This window comes from Clarias gariepinus, chromosome 6 (assembly GCF_024256425.1).
Source record: "Clarias gariepinus isolate MV-2021 ecotype Netherlands chromosome 6, CGAR_prim_01v2, whole genome shotgun sequence".
NCBI classification, from domain to species: Eukaryota; Metazoa; Chordata; class Actinopteri; order Siluriformes; family Clariidae; genus Clarias; species Clarias gariepinus.
Window position 1 is genome coordinate 22626134 of NC_071105.1, and position 20419 is coordinate 22646552.

The following is a 20419-nucleotide window of genomic DNA, read 5'->3' on the forward strand; positions in this document are numbered from 1 at the left end:
ACGAGTCGGTATATTGGCTGTAATTTCAGGGAGTGTGTATGAGTTGAAGGGACATGGCTTGAACCACTCTCTCTCTCTCTGCAGCCCCCTACCCCTGTATGTTAAACTCACAGGCACAGAGAATCTAGCATAAACGTCCAAGCCAATAACATTCCTGTAATATTTTAACTTTTTCTTGTCAGAAGTACAATATGTGCTACAGGTTTGGCTCTTAAAGTGTTTGAAACTTGGTTTCATGGGTGTATTTAAGGAGGATAGCAGTTTTCCAATGTAGTTCTAAAGCATTTTTCAGCATGTGACCACTCTACTGTACAAACCCATTATAGTCCATGGGGTGATTTTTCTTGAAGCCCTTTGTTGAAGGGGTGAATTATTATTGATCGACATGGCTATTACCAAAGTTTTTGGAGCCCTTCAACGTGCCCTGTCTGATTTTGCAATCTGGGTTATTCTGCAATTTAAGTCAGGGGAGCAGAACGGTTTGGTACAGGTACCCAATGGATTCTCAACATTTATCTGTCTGTCTGTTTATTTATTTATTTATTTTTATATATTTACTTTTATTAATTATTTTTTGGGGGGAGGGATTTCATTCTATTGGGCTCAGGAAAACCAGCCTAATGTTTTGATCTGAGTTTCATCAGGGCACATGCAAAATTCAGGGATATGGCCACCTAGTCCCAAATTGAAAAAACAGGAATTTTGAAAAAACAGTTGGTCAGATTCGTTAGAAAAGTAATAACACACCCTTTCCCAGCAGGTGGAGGCTACCCTATTAGGTGCGACCCCTTTTAATTGCTAAAGTTTTCATGCTTTAAAAATAGCAATAACAATAGCTACTGCTAATAGGCACTCTTTACAACCATGGTGAACAGTTGAGCATCTCAGATTGCACAACACATCAAAACTTGAAGTGGATGAACTACAACAGCAGAAGATCACGTCAGGTTCCACTCCTGTCAGCCAAGAACAAGGAACCGGTGCTATTGTGGAGGGAAAAAATGACCTTTTTCCAGTTTTCACTTGTCCAGTTCCGATGAGCCTGCCAGGAACAATACAGCAACTCATATATCATCCATTACGCTGTTATAGTAATAGGTGTAAAATCGAGTAGTCTCAGAAAAGCAAAACTTTAATAAAGCATGAATATTTTATTAGGTTGATAGCAGGATTGTCATGAGAAATAACTAATATGGCTTTTAGTTTTATTGTATTGGTACATAGACCTGTACAATTTTCATATGTTTATCTTGGATATTTTGGACATTTATTCATGTTAGCAATGAAAGCGCTGGAAGACAAAAAAAGCTCGAATACAAAGGCATTTTCACAGCTCATTTGCTTAGGTGCTATGACCAGATCTCATTTCTGGTCACTGTGTGACATTCCTTTTCTGGCTTCCATTTTCATTATATTCATTTCACTCAGTATTCCAGAAGGCTCGATTTCAAGCGTTTGCTTAGTGAACCTTTAATATTTACCTTTGTATTACTATTCAAATATTGAGCCTCCTGCTGTATATCCAGTGCCGTAAAAAGGCTAAAGATCACCGAAAGATTATATATTTTACATCTACTCTCTATATACGTGCCCAAACTAACATACTCAGTAATATCGCGACACGAAAGCGAGGAGCGACTCGTACGTGTGAAAATCAGATGACTGTGACTTGTGGTTTGAGTGATAAGATAATAGTTAGAGTCTAATGATTCTTACTTATCGTTAGCAGTATTGTTCCTCCAGGTTGGAACAAATGTCAAAAGCAAATCTCCTGCATTCGAAAGCAGCTCGGAAATTGCTGACGATCTTCTCACCTCCACGTTGATTCGCAAACTCTCCACCATCTGTTCTTTACGAGCAGTTATTCTCAAAGAGCATTCCCAATGCCAAGCCCACAGGATACGGATTCTTTGAAGCCACTTCCATAAAATAAGTGCAGTGGATAAAGCAATGCATCTGCAGCCCTGCACAGGCCTGGTAAAGCCATCGCAGCCTAAATTAACTGGACTGTGGTCTGCGCTGTGCCAGAAATAGTCCCAAGATGATGGCCTACCAAAACTAGGAGGCAGTTTGTGGACATTAGGACTCCAAACAGCTTTAATCAGATATATTTATGTTGAATTTGACCCAGGTTTTCTAAATGAACGTCTAGTGAAAAAGCTTACTTCATCAATCATCTGATGTTTGTCTGCAGGGCTAGGAATGGAACTTCTGCTTGTGTGTGTGTGTGTGTGTGTTTGTTTTAAAGCTAGAAATAAAAAAAACAAGCAAACCAAATTTCTTCTGAAATATTGTCTTGATTAATCTCCTCCAATCCAAAGATATTTACGCCACCATACAATCCTAGATTTATATTCTCTGCAGAAATGCTTTATAGAACTATTAATAACTTTGATATTTTTCCCCCTTGTGGCGGGTGGAAAAGCTTGATAGAAGACATTTTCTGTAAGCAATATTACACAGATGATTGATGCGTTCTCCAAACAAAGAACAATCTTTTTGAAATTTGACTATGGAAAACAGTGAGGAAAGAGAGCAACATGAAAGAAAAAAAAAAAAACCCTGATTTTTAAACAGCTTTCTTTTCACCTTTTGCGATTATTTATTTTCAAATAGTCCTTCAGGGTAATGTACCATTTTCTTATTTCACACTGCTATTTCCCATAAATGAGGCGAAGGCGCTATAAATCAAGAGCCAAACAAAGACTTGTGCAGAAGCTCGACGAGGTCTAAAGATTTATGTAACACATTCATGTTTTCCACTTCTTCATTTTAGTGCTGCACTGTGAAAGCCTGCCTAATAAAAGGCCCTATTAATATTTCCTGTTGCCTAGCAACCGCAGGCAGCAAGTAATAGCATTCCGCGGAAAAATAGATGACCGGGCCGATAAGGAAAAATTCAATTCTTTTATTATCTCTGGGGAGAGGGTGCCTTATTTCTCTCCCCCGCAATATGATATGAGAGTGCGCTTGTGTATTAAGAAATGTTTTAAAGAAATAGAAGTTATTTTCCAATTTCATTATGTCACAAATGAGAGAAGTGGGCAGGGGGAGGGGGTAGAACTGCTTCATTTTTTTTTCTTTTTTTTTTCTTTACTTTTTTAAAATAAAGTTAATTAGTTATCTACTCAAGGATATGCACATCTTTGTATATGTAAGGTTTCTTTATATAGATCTATTCATACATAGCTGACTCTGTTTCTATATTTACTTATATAGGAACACACGTGTGTGTGTGTGTGTGTGTAGTAGCTTTGGAAACCTAGCTCTGATTTGAATGTGAGTCAGCATACCAGTAGCATATCCTCAGCACCCTTATCTAAGCTAGAGGCAGAGAGTGAAGGACCTGGTGCTGCTCCGTTACCAGCTATTACTACTGCACTAGATAAAGCCCTGTTTTATGTATCTCATTTGGTCACCAGCTCCACCATCTTATCATAGCATGAAATCATGTCCATATTACTGTGCTTTATATCTCCCGCATGAATCAGCTGACTGCAGCTCCTTCCAAACGACATACTTTTAGCTCACCGGCTGCTGTTGTGGGTGAGAGAGTGAGCGGGAAGGGGGGGGGGGGGGGGGGATGATAGAACGAGAGGTGATTGCAAAGAAAAAAAAAAGACAGCGAAGAGAAGGAAAATGTGATGCTCTTTTCTCCTATTCTACCTTTTATTTTTTTTCTCTCTTTCTCTCTCTCCGTCTCTTTCTGATGGCTATTAGAGGACGGTGTGGATGCTGCTGTGGTAGTGGTGAGCTTTGTGTCAAACTGCAGGCATCTCCACTCCTTTCCTCATGTGCTGAAGTGAGACCCGAGGTCGAAACGGTTCAGTAAAAGGGTGCCAAGATTATTTTTGACAAACAATTTTCGCGAAAGCTTTCTTTTACAGTGTGCCAGGGAAACTAACGATGTGAAAAGAAAAGTTTCCCTTTAAAACAGTCAATTGATGCCAATTTGGATGTTACATAGTGAGTTGTTCAGTCAACAGCATAAGCGTACAGTACAATCGATGTCCAATTCGGCACTCATTTCCCCGGTAATGCTGTTTATAACTGAGGATATTTGTTTTGATGCAGCAGGCACAGTTATACAAGAATACCCTGAGGGGGACTTTAATTTAAAAATGTATTTTTTCATATGTCAGATATATGCTGGAAGAAAACACTTTTTTATTTATTTATTTATTTTTTTTAGAAATAGCAAATGGTTTTGCAGCAAAAAAGTAATTTGCAGCCTTTCCAATGATGCATTTGGACAAGCCTTAGGAGTTTAAGAGCGCATTCTGTTTTCTGTTTGTTTGAGAAAACTTCTGGATGCATTCTATGTGACATCAGTGCCAGTTTTAAGGGGGTTAAAATGTGTAGTAATGTGTGCACTATGCATGACACAGCAGTAAATCTTACTTCTGGAGCGAAATGAGTTTTAAATGTTTTCTTGCAGGAATGAGAAAGTGCCGTACTCACTCAGCTACATGCTCAGTCACCGACCAAGAATCAAGCCATTCCTAAGTAGACTTCCTCACTAATAGCTGCCAAACAACATCAGAAAAAAAGAAGGAAAAAAAAACGGAAAAAACCAAAACATGATAATAATTAAGACGGAATTGATTCTTGCCAAAGTTGACTATAGCTGCTTGTAAAAGCACACTTCATTACACCCGAGCGATTCTCTACGGAGTGTGTGAAGCCTGTTTAGATAGAATAGTGCCAAGGCAGATGTGTTTGGAGTTAGCAGGGGGTTTTGGATTGACTCTTGGAGAGATGCTTTGCTGTCACACACACATGCAGTGCATGTGCGAAGAGTTAACACACTCGCTAATCATTCTCAAATGAACCTAATTGTCGCCTCGACTCCCTGCTGAGAAATGTGTGTGTGTGTCTGTGAGTGCCTGTGTGTGCATGCGCGTATGTGTGTGTTGTGTTTTGGGCGCCAGGCTCCTCTTCTCATTAGAAGCAGAAGAAATGTTCTGTCTTGCAGTCTGGATCATGTGTGGAGTGTGCTGCTTCTTTTTCCTTCCAAAGCCATTTCAGAGCTGTCATGTCAAACCGTGCTCCCACCCCCTACATATAATGCCTCTAGTGGTGAAAGGGAAAGAAGGAGAAAAACTCTCGGTCTTTCAGCCAAACAGACGGACATAAATACATGCTGGCTTTGGAGAGCATTTCCCCTGTTCTTCCCTTTTTTTTAGTTAATTATTAGTTTTTTCTAATTAACTCTCACTTTATACCGTATATGTACAAGTAGACTGGAACATGTACCTCTATGCTTCTCTCATATTGTAATTCATTAACTGCCACTGTGTAAATAGCTGATCAGATAAGCAGCACATTTCCTGCTCTGCCTTGTCTTACTACGTGAACGCTTCTCTTTCTCTTATATAAGGTTTCTTGTATGATATATTTAATAAATATAATGTATCTTATATATACTTATATATATATATATATATATATATATATATATATATAATATATATATGTGTGTGTGTACATATATATATATATATATATATATATATATATATATATATATATAATTTATTTATATATTTTTTGATCTTATAAAAAATGTTTTGTGAGATGAATTATCAAGATATGCTTACAGAACAAATATGCACCTTGACCATGTGCATTATGTAAATCTTAATCTGAAAGAGCACACAAATAACTAGCTCTAAATGGATACAAATGCAAAGATAAATACAAGATTGTACTTTTTTTTTTTTCTAACTTTTTGCATCCAGTAACAGAATCCTTAGTAACTGATGGTCATGGTCACAGTGGTTTAAATCAGACTCCATCTGTCATATTTTGGTAAAGTGTTTATTGTGAATTGGTTATAATAAAAATATAATGGAAGGAAGAAACTAAATAGCTGGAAGAAACCAAGCGGCACAGTGGCTTAGTGGTCAGTACTGTCGACTTGCACCTCCATGGTCTGGGCTTGATTCCCAACTCGTACCTGCGTGCATGAAGTTTGCATGTAGAGACCCTGTATACAGGATAAAGCAGTATAGACAATGAACGAGTGAGTAAATAAGTAGGAAACCAGAATATAAGGGGCATTCAAGTCAAACAGATATTTGTAATGAACATTCTTTGAAGTGCAGTAAAACATTGGAATGGTGCAAACGTTTTAAAGAAAGTGTACAATCCCAGCCAAGATCATTCATGAACACCACTTGCACATTACAGAATTACATGTTTGGACAATTAAAGGTGTTCCTGGGGGGCCAGCGTTTCAGACGTGCAACAGGCAGCTCAATCATAGTTTCGGCACACTGAAAAAACTTTTTGCTTTGATGTATCAAAGTAAGTACATTGGTGTCGCGGGGGGTTATACAGTATAGAGAAATAAAGTTTTTTATTAGTAAGTTTTTTAAAAACTCTGTTCTGTTATTCTGCACAATCACAATCAATCCCAGTTTGACTTGGACACCCCTCATATATACATAGTGTATAACTGTCGTGTGTACACATCTCCAGTTGAGAGTAATTATGATCTCGAGTGATGTAGCTGAAGTTGAGGAACTGTTGGAACCAGAAGTCACACATCTTACCAACAGGAATGCCATTTTTACCTCTGCATTTTCATCCAGTATTTTGCAGTGTTTCTGTAAGCATAATTCATATTTAATTTGAAAAAGATTTAGGTCGTGCCTACTTTAGGATTAAATCTGAATAGGGATACAGATATTTGGAGCACTAAATGGACGCAGATGGTATTATTGTGTTCCACCCACGCTATGTAACATGGTAAAAAGTACTGTCTGGCATTTATCATGTAATTTATATACATATATATTGTTTGGACTGAAGCAGAAGGATGCCATAGTAGAAGTTAAACTATGATTCATTCAACAGGAAATCATTCTTAATATTCTTTTGTGTCATGAAAAAATAGCAGGTGAAGTTTGATCCATGTGGCTTAAAAGTAAAACCCAGTTCCCACTTTCATGATTGACCACTATGAATTCTCTAACCGTAATAAGTCGTACAGTAACATCTTGGCATGGGCTTTGAATTTCTCAAACATACTCAAAGAAACCTCGGCGAAACTGCTGCTATTTATGACCCATACTGTAGGTCTGCTGTAGGTTCACCATAAGCCAATCCATGTTCACTCCTGGCCTTCTGTCGTCAATTCATTCCGGCAAGGAGTCATAAGCGCCAGAGTTTTCTGTTTCTATTTCTAGATAACTGACATAAGTTGTGCATGTTAAAATCAAAACCATCTGCAATTTAAATAGATGAAGTAATGATTTAAAGTCAGAGTGTTTCATATATAATATTTACCGATCAGCCTTAACATTAACACTGCCTTCAGGTGAATTAATAACATTGATTATCAATTATATATCAGTAAAGTGGTGACCGGTGACAGGATCGTGGACACCCAAGGCTGACCTAAACCAAACTTCTGGTCTGGTCCCACAGAAAAGGCGATGTAGCGCAAATTGCAAAAAAAAAGACAGAAAGTTATCAGAACACCAAGCGCATCACAGCTTGCCACTTACGGGGCTTAGCAGGGGAAGAGTCGAAGGTTGTTAATCCAAATGCAAACAAGTCTGATCCTCGGAGGCCCCACCTCACAACCCACAGCACCCAAAAGATCTGTCATAAACATCCCAGTGCCAGACAAAACAGCCCCCCGCCTCCCCTCTCCCAGAAGTCTTATGGAGTCATGCCCCGAGGGCACAAGGGGAACCTGCACAGTATTTACAGCATTATTTTATTCCTATCATTTTATTCCTATTATGACTTTTTGTTGGTCTGAAATTGAAAACCTGCATCCACGTTGTTGCTTTGCTGAATAAACTAGTCACACCTACATACTGACCTGCCCCGGTGTTTTGGTCCCACAGAACAATCCACTGTTGCTTATTTTGACCTGTTACTTAAATTCATTGGGACTTGGTGGAAAACCCTTGACTGTATGTGTACAACAGGATCCTGCCTTATTACCTGATATAACAGTGTAAATAGCAGGTCCACACTGCTTACTGATTAAACCAGTGTGTGATTTATAAATCCTCTAACTTATTAGCGCCCCTAGCAGGGTTATAAATGACCCTCCGATGACTACACGCAGCCAGAGAGACAGAGATGGAGGAAGTGAGGAGCAGTGGTGGGTTTTCATGTTCTGCCCTCAGGGTGAACGGGGAGTTGTGGGGAGGGCAAAGCGCGGCGGGCCTCCCTCTGTTTTCTCCCTCCCTCTATCTCTCCCTCTTCCTCTGTTTACAGCATTTGTGAAGGATCAGTCTCTGGCGCTCGGCTAATTAAAGCTGCCATAGCCGTGAGCCTGCCGGGATAATGTTCTATTATTATAGTCATTTGTTTCAATTAAACGCTCTGTGATTTTACAATAGCAACTGTGAACCTGGGCCGAGTGAGCCATCACTCCCAACAAGATGTCTCCAATCACACAGAGAGAGAGAGAGAGAGGAAGAGAAAGGGGGATGGATGAGAGCTAGAGAAAGGGAAGGACAATAGAGCTGCCAAGATGCCAAGATACACCACATCTCCCAGCGGCTATTAGACTTGGTGCATTCACTCAACCATCCGAAAGTGTCATGACAGATTCTACAAAATATTTCAGCTGCTGATAAATTGTTAAATTACCATCAATCCCTTTCTTCCGTTACTAGTGAACAACTCAAAATAGATTACACGAATTTCGCACTGTTTTAGACAGGTTTGTGTCGTAATAATTGATTTAGCTTTCAAATATATTTAAAGAGGCAAAACAGGTGGAAGAGGATTAAAGGTTATGGGCCCGCCCGTCCGTATCTGTAACGACTGCTTTCAGTAAGAAAGGATATATGTGCAGTCAACTCTATACTGACAGCAAGTCTACGCTAATTGAAGGTCAGACACCAGCAGTCAGTCTACTACAGGAGAAGCAATACTCGCAGACATAACAAACAGTCAATATTCAGACACGTCCACCTGGTGAAACTTACAAGGGACGCAAAAGAAGGGATAAAGGCCTCCATTCTGCCAGCTTTGCCCTATTAAATATATTTATATTGAAATATTTGTGAACTGTTTAGCGATTCCAGTGCTTATGTTTTAGTTAGTCTGGCATTTTTTTGTTATTTCATTCTTCATTATTTTATTACTTAAGTTGTTATAATGGCATTTATTAGAAGGAATGATATGGTTGAATTGTTAACACCTAATAACAGTAGAGCAAGAGCTTCTTTTCTCACTTGCTATTTTCATATCATATTAATAAGAATTCCTTTGTAGAGGTACACCAATCAGCCGCAACACTAATACCTGGTGACAGAATCATGGACACCCAGCTCCATCTATGCCTGTGGGAACCCAAGACCAGCCTGTCTGGTCCAATTCCACAGAAAAAGCCAAGGCAGCACAAATTGCTGAAAAAAAGTAAACACTGACTATGAAATAAAGGTATCAGAACACCCAATGCATAACAGCCTACCATGTATTCAAGGTTGTTGATCCGGCCCCCAAATTCCCCAGATCTTAAAATGACTGAGCATTCATGCGCTGGACAAACAAGTCTAATCCACTGTGAACCCATCATATAACCCACAGCACCCAAAGTGTCCACTGCTAAGATCCCAGTGCCAGAGAGCATAGCACACCTCTAGGGGTTTTGTGGAGTCATGGCCCAAGGGGCTTTGGTGGCACAAGGGGAACCAAAACCCACATTCAAATCCATTCACTGAAGCACTTTTAGCAAGAAAACACATCTGATAAGATTATGTCATCACTTTGTCTGGTTAGTAAGTGGTTCATCCATGTTATGTTTAAAGTAGGGATGCACCGAAATGAAAATTCTGGGCCGAAAACGAAACCGAAATTTTGTGGATGCACTTGGCCGAAAACGGATACCGAAACCAAAAATGGCGTCATTAAAAAACATGTTTAAAATATTTTCTTTTTGTTTGTATTAAAAAAATGTTGCATATTGCAACTTTGCTGTCCTCATCTGAAACTTTGAAGTGCTTCCAAACCGCCGACATACTCCGTGTTTGATGCGTAATGACAGCGCGAACGAGACGGGAGGATGGGATAGGCGTGGCGACAATTTTGGCTTTTATTTTCGGCGCTTTCTTACGTTTCGGCCGAAACCGATGATGCGATTTCGGCCGAAAATTTTCGGCGGCCAAAATTTCGGTGCATCCCTAGTTTAAAGCGACTGTTCCAGGGGTGAATCCCAAATACCTCTTTAACTGCTGTTCAAGGGCACTACTTGTTGTGTGGAACAAGGGATTCTATACCCAACACTGTGCACTAACTTTCCATTTTACACTATTTGGGATTCACCCCTGGAACAGTTAGTTAACTATTAATTATAAAACTTGAAATTTTCAGTATTAATTACCTTTACATAATTTTATGAAGTGTAAGGCACAGCGAATCAACGCTAACAAAGAGCACCAAACACAGGATGAATCACATATTTGTACAACATACGAAGGCAACTGTTAATCTCTTAGAAAGTAATAAATATATTAATTTGAAGAAGTTTGATTTATAATAAATCAAACTTCTTCTCATTAATATCTTTATTATCTTCTTCATTCATTTTCACAAGCTTGTTTCTCTTTTGAATAAGTTATGAAGTCCACCACAGCGTAGTGCATAGGAAAATAATTAGCAGAACAGAAGCTATCCGTTGTTAGTGTACTATAGTATCTGTTTGACAGAGCATCATTTATTTCATCAGCTAATCTTAAACTGTTCAAATGAGATTATTGCATATTATTGCATAGACTAGCTAGCAAACTACAGGATGTGAAGCGTGATTGTGGTAATGGCATGAAGTTAAGCGGAGAGCCTGTGTTCGTGCATGGCTGGGCAGAATGAAGGATTAAGCGCTGCTGCATCTTTAAGAAAAGATTCATTTGTACCAGCATCTTCATCAGGGCCTATCCAAATAGTCTGCTTTTTGTACAATTAAAAGAATAACATTATGAATATTGATATGCCATAATATGTTGAGTCGTTTTCCGCTCCCTTTTTATTACCGACGAAAAAAATTTTCACCATCTAAAAACCTGAATCTCCTTATACGGTTTAGACGGCACACAACGACAAGACGCTTTCCTTGTTTGATGCTGGCTCATCTCAAGTGCAGAAGCTTGAAATTGTCCTTCAGCAGCACCTTTCTGGATGCATTGTGATGGTAATGAAATGGCACCACATCAGACATCAGCAATCGTTACTGTTTATGAGTGCAAAAACAGTGTTTCGCCACACCGACACTGAGAGGTGGCACGCAATTCGAGTAAGCCTTTGAATTCTCTACGGAGGAAAAACTCTGCTGATCAAGATATTAGGTTTATGTTGTTGTTGTTTTTTCTGTACTATTGTGTGCTTTATCCTGCTAGCGTGAGCCCGGGAGAGCAGCTGGGAATTGGCCAGTTATGTTGGTCTAGTGGACGAACGAGCCAGTCACAGTGCATGCGAGAGGGTCATAGGATCACTGGAGCAATAACACTGTGATATTCTTTCTATTGTCAATCTTGCACACACTCTCTCTCTCTCTCTCTCTCTCTCTTTCTCTCTCTCACACACACACACACACGCGCACATACAAAATACTACTCACGATTGGATAAGCACACTTGTTGTTTTGACTATGATGGACATGGCATGACCACAAAGAGTTCTCGTTACAGCAGAGAAACAGGAAATGAATCAGAGAACTTTCCAGTGTTTTCACCGCCGATATCGGGTCCATAAAAACAACAATATGCTGCATATGTGTGTGTGTTTGTGTGTGTGTCTGTGCGGCTGTAAGTGTATGAAGCCAAAGGTGTCTCCCGTCACGTCGCAGAGGTAATTTAAAACCCCTGTACCGCATTTATCTCTTTGTGCAGTGAAACCTTGAATAAACATAAATTTATGGATCCGGCCTTATCGTAAGTGTATTTCTGGATAATGGCACCGCTGTTGACCTCTTATATTAGAATGCAGAAGGGAGCAAACCTGTTTGTCTTGGGCTCAGAGACAGTAATGGGCAAATAAAGGAAGTTACAGAGATCCCCCCCCCCCCCCCCCCCCACACCACCACCCCCACCCCCACAGTGGATGATACCATTTAGTAATTAGCATACAGTACCTATGGCAACCGCTAACCTTTGTAAGACTCTTTCATAATGTTTGTACAGCCGTGCCCAACCTGCTTTATATAGCTCTACTGATGACTGTTAGAGATAGCAGTCTCTCTCCGTCTGTCTCACCCGCTCTGTCATAACTGTTACAGACAGCCGTCTATCTTTTTCTCTTCCTTTGCTTTCTCCTGTCCACTCTGTCAGTCGTTATCTTTCTTTCCTTCTCTCTCTCTCTCTCTCTCTTTTTTTACTACCCTTTTTTATTCTCTTTCTATCTATCTTATTTTCTCTCGTCCACTTTCTCAATCTGTCCTTTATTTGCCCCGCCCCAGACCCCCCCTGCACCTCTCTCTCCCTCCCTCTTGTCCTCCCTCCCTCCCTTCCTCATGTCTGTCAGACCAGCAGACAGCAATGAAAACAAATATTTGACATACGTTAAACGTATGGGAAACTGGCACCGTGCGAAACGGTGTTTGTGTAATGATCTCGCTGACTGATCTTTCCTCAAAAAATGGTAGTTAGGAGAGAACTCAGTTCCTCCAAGGTGTGTACCCTTTTTCCCCCTCTTTTCTTTTTTTTTCTGCTACATTCATAACTGAAAATGAATCAGAAGCAAATGAGACACTAAACAAAAAGCTGGTGCACGCTGTCATAAAACATGGCTTTGTTTACCAATCCGGGCCTGTTTCGAAATATGAAATACGAAAGTGATGGCTTTGTAATATGAGAAGGGATAAAGGATAAATTTGCTCGTTCAGAGGCTAGTGACGTCAGGCTTTTTATCGCAAATCATATCAGCAGTATAATCAGCATCACAGTATACTTAATGTTCTGTGTATTTTAAAATATTGAAATAATAATGCATATGTTTAATCGATTAAATTGTTACTTGACAATATAGAGGAATTAGATTTAGAATAATACTTATAACATCCTTGATGAAGTGGTGGAAGCATGTGTGTGTGTGTGTGTGCGCGCGCTCGTTTCACTTCCTGCTATAAATTAGGGCTGTAGTCCATCCAGCAGGCAATGGGAGCTGTAACTCAAGTCAATGCCTTCGAAATGATATTCAGAATTTAAATCATGGTGCTTCTATGCCAGTTTTGAAACAAATACCATAAATTATTCAGATTTTTTTTTAGAGAGAGAGAGAGAGAGAGAGAGAGGTTGGTATTTTGCCTGTTGACAATAGAGAACTGAAGATACCTTCTGTCCTCGCACAAAAAAAAAAAAAAAAAAAGTGCTGCAATCATGGGTCAAAGCAGGAGCACTGAGTTGGTGTTAGGTGAGCGTTGTTCTTTACTGTCCCGCTTTCTTGTCTTCTTCTGTTGTTTAGAAAAAAAGCTCTAGTGTGCCCAGATTAAAGAGCACGGCTGCTGCTTCTAGCCCGAGGCTGTTGCTATGGAAATAGGCTTGCAGTAGCTATGATAGGCCATTCGTGTTTGATTAATTGGTTTTTCAATGCTTCTTGGTTTGTGGAAGTTCTTAAAGAGCAACTCCACTGAAGATGGAAAATGAATTGATTTTCTCTCTCATTCTCTCAACTCTACCCCCCTCCTCCTCCTCCTCCTCTCCTCTCCTCCACTCCCCCTCATCTCCTCTCCCCATAACACCCCCCCCTCCTTTTCTCTAACGCAGAAGCTATTTCGTCGTGTTTGAAATTTGAAGTGATGGTGGTTTTGAAATATGATTTCAGGTTGAGTTCAGCCTCAGAGGAGGTAAGGGAGGAGGTTGGAGGGTGTAAGGGGAGGTTTTTTTTTTTTTCTTTTTTTTTTTTTTCTGTGAACGGATTTGAAATGCAAAAAGCATTGCTTTTGTTCAGGTTTTCCTCTTTGTTATCAGCAGCAAGGAAACCATCTAATGTCCTGTAAATACAGGGAACTGGAACCACCGCTAGCGCAGGTGTACGGGCCGCTCTGTATCGGCGCGTCACTATCCGCCGAGGCCATGCTGAGGCCAATTAACACGATTACGGGCCCGTGCAAAGATCACAGTGCCTCTAACTAGTGTGTACGCTGAGTCGCTTCATCCCGAGCCCTCTAACTTCATCGATCGCTTCGAGTTTCTATCTAATGTATTATTCAACACATGAATGTTGCATGCCACTAATAAATGCTAGTTCATCAATTTTTTCAGATCGGTGCTACACTAAGTATTCCGATTTATGTGTAAATGAATGAAACGAACGTGTAAATGAATGAATGTGCTGCGTGCGGTAGAATCGACAGGCCCTTCCACGCCCGGATGAGCTGAGGGGGCAGAATTAAAACGCTATAAATTGTTAGATGAAACACGTGTTTGTCGTTTATGCTGCCAATAATTGTTGTACTTGTTTTTTTTTTTTCTGTACGTTTCTGAGCTCGTGACCTGTTTGTGTTTGTGTTTGTCTGTGTTTTATTGTTATTAGATCAAGCTTTTCTTTTGCGGTTGCTCTCAGATCTTCTTAAGATAAGCTTTGATGGTATAGCGGCTTTCTGCTGCCTTTGAGAGTCATGTTGAAAAACCGTGTGGTAAAGGACTTACTGTAAACTTTGTATTTATCTATGCGATCTCTGTGTTTGATTTATCAGATCAGTCAGTGTGAAAGTAAAATTTCTGCCACTCCATATTTAAATGTTGAACAGAACATGCAGAGGTCTGCTACTATGTGACTTAACACGTGCGCATCCTTTTATGGTTTCGAGGACTCATTTGGCAATAAGGACACCATTGGTGTGGTTTTTTTGGGGGGGCCTTCAAGTGAACACACACACACATGGAATTGGTCTACGTAGCTCACATCTTCCCAGCCCTTGAGAAAGTGAGCACTCTTGACTTTCACACAGATACTGATATCATCTTGTACCGAGGAGTGGTGTGGAGTGCATGTTAGCCTGTACTACAGAATCCTGGATAGTGCCAGGAACATAGCTTTTAGCTAGATCTCTTCGCCAAGCGAAGGATCGATGGTTTTCCCGGTCATCGCTGGATGAGGTTGTGCTCTACCAGCATGGCCAGCAAGTTAGGCTGAAAAAGACTGAGGGTGAGTTAAGATCTGGCTGATTAGCTCTTAGTAAAGTGTGGTTTCTTCTCTTGCCTTTAGATGCAGGCTCTGGCCGGGTCAGACAGCGGGCACTACCCCCGTGCCCACCATGCCCCCAAGCTAAACACTCCTCCTTCGATACTGCCCCATCCCATGAGCGCTCTGTCCCAGCTCAGCTCTCGGATTGGCCGAGGCTCCTTTACCTACGCTTCCCCTTCGTCCGTGGGGAGTCAGTCAGCCACGCCCTCTCCTTCGAACTCCACCCAGGAAGAGGATGCAGATTACCACACAAAGGTACAGGAAGGGAGGTGGACCGTGTTTCTGTTTGAAGTGACAGTTGTCTTATGCGGTTGAGGGTTTGGAACGCAGGATGTACAGACCAATGTGTTCGAGAATCGTTGTTTAATCAGCTGTTCATAACTTTAGGTGATTTTATTCTGTCTTGTAAAGGATTAGGCTTGTAGTTTGTGTGCAAATAATTGTGATTGACAAATGCTTTTACTGCAAGAGGCCTCTTTTAGATTGTTTACAAATTATAGCAATTCAGCCTCACATACAACTGCCTTTTGTTCTTTTCTTCACCAAAGCATGTTCTCTCTCTCTCTCTCTCTCTCTCTCTCACTCTCTCACTCACACTCTTTTTGTCCTCTCTATTTTTATTGTCCTAGAAATCCGATTAATCCTGCTTGTCCGTCAGTCTCTTCCTTTATTGAAAGTGTCAGTTGGAATTTAATTTAATGCACTGTCTGCTAGAAGTCCCTCATTATCGTGATGCGTCGTGCTTAATTGGAGCCCAGAATAAAAAATAAAAAAGGGGGCGAATCAACTCACACAATGCCTAAATTACATTGTTTTTAGCCCATTTGACTCTCCCTAATGAAAGCTGCTCGATGGTAGGTGTATCGCAGTCCGTGTAACTTCTCACAGCCTTAATGTTCTCTATCATTTTAAACCGGCTGCATTGTTTCTGCGCCGAAGCGCCTTTGACAACAACAACAATGCCGCCATATTGTCTCCTAACAGCATGTTATTTACCAGAAGGCAAAGTGAATTATATTATTAAATATATTATAGTGAATCCACCTTTCACACACACACACACACACACACACACACAAACACATCACTTCATGTTAATGCATGAAGTCATATTTTTCTGAGCCAAAGCGGTTGTGTTTTCGTGTGTGTTTAGGATACATGTCTGTTAAGGATCAGAGATTTTAATGAGTGAAGGTCCATCTGTAATAAGGTGTTTGTTGGCTGCTGCTCTGGCTCCATTCTCAGCCTTATTCCTATCAAAACAATAGAGCTATAACTCAGTCAGAGGGGGTGTGGTGGTGTAGTGGTGGTGGTTGGGTGTGTGTGTGTGTGTGTGTGGGGGGGGGGGGGTTACTTTTGCATATTTATCTGCAGCTGTGCAGTATGAAGTGTGCATGTGGTTATATCCATATTATTCATAAACATATATCTGTCTGTGAGGTCATGTTGTTTGCACACATGCTGTAAATATTCAGCTGGATGTGAATATGAACGACTTAATTTAGACTGAGTTACTTTAGAAACTTACTACTACATACAGTACCTTCCTTCTTCTATGATTTCAATTCAAACAAGATTTCTCAGTATTTTTACCACCCACGTGTGTGTGTGTGTGTGTGTGTGTGTGTGTGTGTGTGTGTGTGTACCAGTGTACTGTAGATCATGTTTTGATATGGGCTTTTTTTTGCCATGCAAATGTGTGCTTGTACTGTATGTAAACCATGATGTGTGTGCCAACAGAAATTATTACGTCCAACACACGGCCCTTACGCCAACCTTCTTATTTCTATACGTGTCCTATAAGCGACGCTGGCATGCCTTGCTAATTTCCACCAGATTTCGGTTCTCCTTCTTTTCCGTCTCACTCCCTCTAACCCTCACACAATGTACGGATATGAGAAATACTCAGGTTTTCACGATCAGTCTGAGCACTGTACCTGTTCCTGAATTAATCCTGTTGTGGCGTCAATGTGAATAATGAGCACCGTGTATTGCTTAAGCCACCCGAAAAATCAACCGCTGCCCCAGAAACCTCTTTCACTCATTGGTTTGTAATCTCTACTTCGACGGAAACATGTCATTGCCTCCCAGCTTCTCTCTCTCTCTCTCTCTCTCTCTCTTATTCTCTCTGTGCACAGCTAGTCATTTGAATGATGATTTTTTTTTTTCGCTTTAAATGTGCAACTGCACATCGGCAGAAGAAACAAATATCATCGTGCATCAGACATGAGATGAAGCCATGTAGCACTGATTCAAATGGGACATTAACAATGCCTGCACAGACTGGCCCATGGTAGAGAAATCAATTTTGCCCTGAATATTTCAGATCTTTTTTTCCAGGGCTTTTAACTGTGTATGTGTGTGTGAGAGAGAGAGAGAGAGACAGACAGATAGATAGACAGACATTGTCCATAACCTGTCAGAGCAGATTACTCCGACAGAGCTTGAGTGAAAGCACTCTCTGGGTTCCAGTGTATCCCATTTTTATTTCATAATGTTTGCAGATAAAAGACATCTTATGTTTGCGTAGCCGAACGCAAGCCTAACTAGAACCTTATTATCGGTTTCAGGAGGAGGTACGAAACTAGGCCGGGTTGATCTTTATTTCCTCGCTCTTATTTCCTTTTGTCTTGCGTCTGTTAGAAATAGCCTGCGAAAAAAGAGAGAAAAAAAAATTAGAGGTACATTATAATACCGAGTCAACCACGAAAAACGCTTTCTGCTCATTTCAAGCCGTTTTACTGAATGGCTGTCGTGCAAAATAAAGTTTTTTTTTTTCCTTTTTCATTTCCCTGACCTCCATTAGCTTCTCTGCTTTTTGTTTTTGTTTTTGTTTTTTCACAAGGTGGTGGATCTTATGTTTGGGGGGGGAAAAAGAAATCTATGCAGAGAAGATTGAGTTTGTGTTTTAAATAGGTTTCGGTGAATTTTCTTTATAATAACCACAGTAAGAATGATAAATGTTGTTTATTGTTTGACTCTCATAACTCTTTCTTCATCTTTCATCCATTATCTGGTACAGCAAGAACAATGCGGTGGGAATTAGTTTTCAGATGGTGTGTGTGTGTGTGTGTAGCAGAACTGAATTTCACAATACCTGCCTGTTTGATAAGGTGTATTAAAATAAGACCTTTTAAAATGTGTGTGTGTGTGTGTGTGCACAATGTGGTTCAAAACTCTGGATCCTTAGGCAATAATGTATTTAGAAGTATAAATTACAGCAAATAATGAAATCACATGGCCCTCTGAGCTTGCGCCACTTGTGTCTACATGACACATACTTGAGTATGAGAAGTTTAAACATTTCTTAATGGATCAGAACCGATGTATTTTTTCATGCAGTGATCGTTCACGGCTGATTCTGACTGCACTGAGAATATTAGCTATGGTCTTCTGTCGTAGTCGTCTTGGATCTGGAAAAAATGTATAAAAATGTCTTGCAGAATCTTGTGCCTCCTTGTCCAGTATATACATTACATATGTATGTGCACATCCTCACCCTGTTCCTCCTGCATCCTCAGATCACGGGGGAGAAAAGACCCTCCTCAGACATGATGAAGCCCAAACCCAAGCCCCAAAAGAAGAAGAAGAAGAAGGATCCCAACGAGCCTCAGAAGCCCGTCTCAGCCTACGCTCTCTTCTTCCGGGATACTCAGGCGGCCATTAAAGGGCAGAACCCCAACGCTACGTTCGGGGACGTCTCCAAGATCGTGGCTTCTATGTGGGATAGTTTGGGGGAGGAGCAAAAACAGGTGAGAAGCTTCATCAGTCCTCTCTGTAAAAAGATTCTTGTTTGTTTGTTTTGTTTGTTTTTTTCTGGCCATCTCAATGTCAGGTCTTATACTGGAAGAAAAAAGGAGTCTTGAATGTGTATAGGAACTTTTCCTCCACCTGGAACACACGTTTCCAGCTAATGAACAGATGTGGTGTGGAATTAATGAGGTGTGCCAGAGCAGAACAGTTCTTACTATGCAAATGTGTTTCTGTTTTGTTTAATGTTTGACTGTAAGATGCTGACGGTAATAGAGCTGAAGGGCATCCGTGTTGTACGTCCATACACACTTGTCCTGGACGTTTTTTAAATCGGATGATGCACCATGAAATGACCTTAATCTGTGTGTGTGTGTGTCCTCACAAGCAAAGCTGATGATTTTTTTTAACAAAGTTTGTAGCTTTTATAAAAAAATATATAAATATAAATAAATAAATATATATATATAAAGAAGCACTGAGATTAAGGATAGATTTAGGTGTAGTAATTAGCTGAAATAATAACGATGCCAATAGAAGGTCCTCACTAAGACAAAGTAGTCTGTATGTTTCTGTGTGTGTGAGACTGTGTGTGTCAGTAATGAGCTGCACATGAACCAGAGTGATGATGTGTGTGTGAGACAGAGAGAGAAGGGACACGGTATTTTTAGAATATCCTCCATAACAAAGGCCTGCTATTGCATGTCAAATAAAAGCACCTGTCTCCATGACAGAGTACAGACCACTCACCCCTCTGCCATGTGATATTTCTCTCTCTCTCTCTCTCTCTCTCTCTCTCTTTACTTCTTTTTCTTTCTCTTCTTCCTCCTCTCTGAGAGCTGCTGTGTCCTTTTATGTGCAGTTAATTTTTGCCTCCTTCCCTTCTCCCCTCTTCACCATGAATCTTCATTTTGCTGCTGACACCCTTGAATGTGAATTCCTCATTTCCTGGGCCCTTTTATTTATATCTGTTGCCTGGTGATTTGATCATGCTGAGAATACAAGATTAGCCATCGCCCAGCGCCCTTCTTTTTCTCCCTCAAGGACATCTGCTCTCCGAAATGTTATTGTTTGTGCTTCTTAACCCTTTGTCTCCCAAGACATGCATATATATATATATATATATATATATATATATATATATAGCAGTGTGTATGTGTGTGTATATATATATATATATATATATATATATATATATATATATATATATACACACTGCTCAAAAAAATAAGGAGACACTTAGTCCCAGTTTGACTTGAACACCCCTCGTATGTGTATGTAAGGTTCAAGCCAAACCAGGACTAAGTGTTCTCTTATTATTATTTTTTTTGTGCAGTAAATATATATATATATATATATAAATATGACTATAACATATATGCACATGACTGTTCCCCTTTACTGTTTTATCACACTGCATCATTTTTGAGAATGTTACTGCTGGGAAAATGCTGTTTGTCCTTGAACTTCTGAGCCCAATGTTTTTTTCGTCTATGACTCTAATTTGTACCTTTTC

At 40.2% G+C, this 20419-nt stretch overlaps 1 protein-coding gene across 6 annotated transcripts in view; it reads left to right on the plus strand.

Annotated features, from left to right (window-relative positions):
- Window positions 1-20419, plus strand: part of tox2 (TOX high mobility group box family member 2) — a 104108-nt gene that overhangs the window by 76071 nt on the left and 7618 nt on the right. For 4 of the 6 annotated variants that reach the window (XM_053498420.1, XM_053498421.1, XM_053498422.1 and 1 more), the window contains 2 exons: window positions 15175-15408; window positions 18675-18905. In XM_053498420.1, coding sequence (XP_053354395.1) covers window positions 15175-15408; window positions 18675-18905 — 465 coding nt within the window. The remainder of the gene's footprint in view (window positions 1-15174; window positions 15409-18674; window positions 18906-20419) is intronic. The other 2 variants (XM_053498424.1, XM_053498425.1) reach the window with 1 other exon arrangement.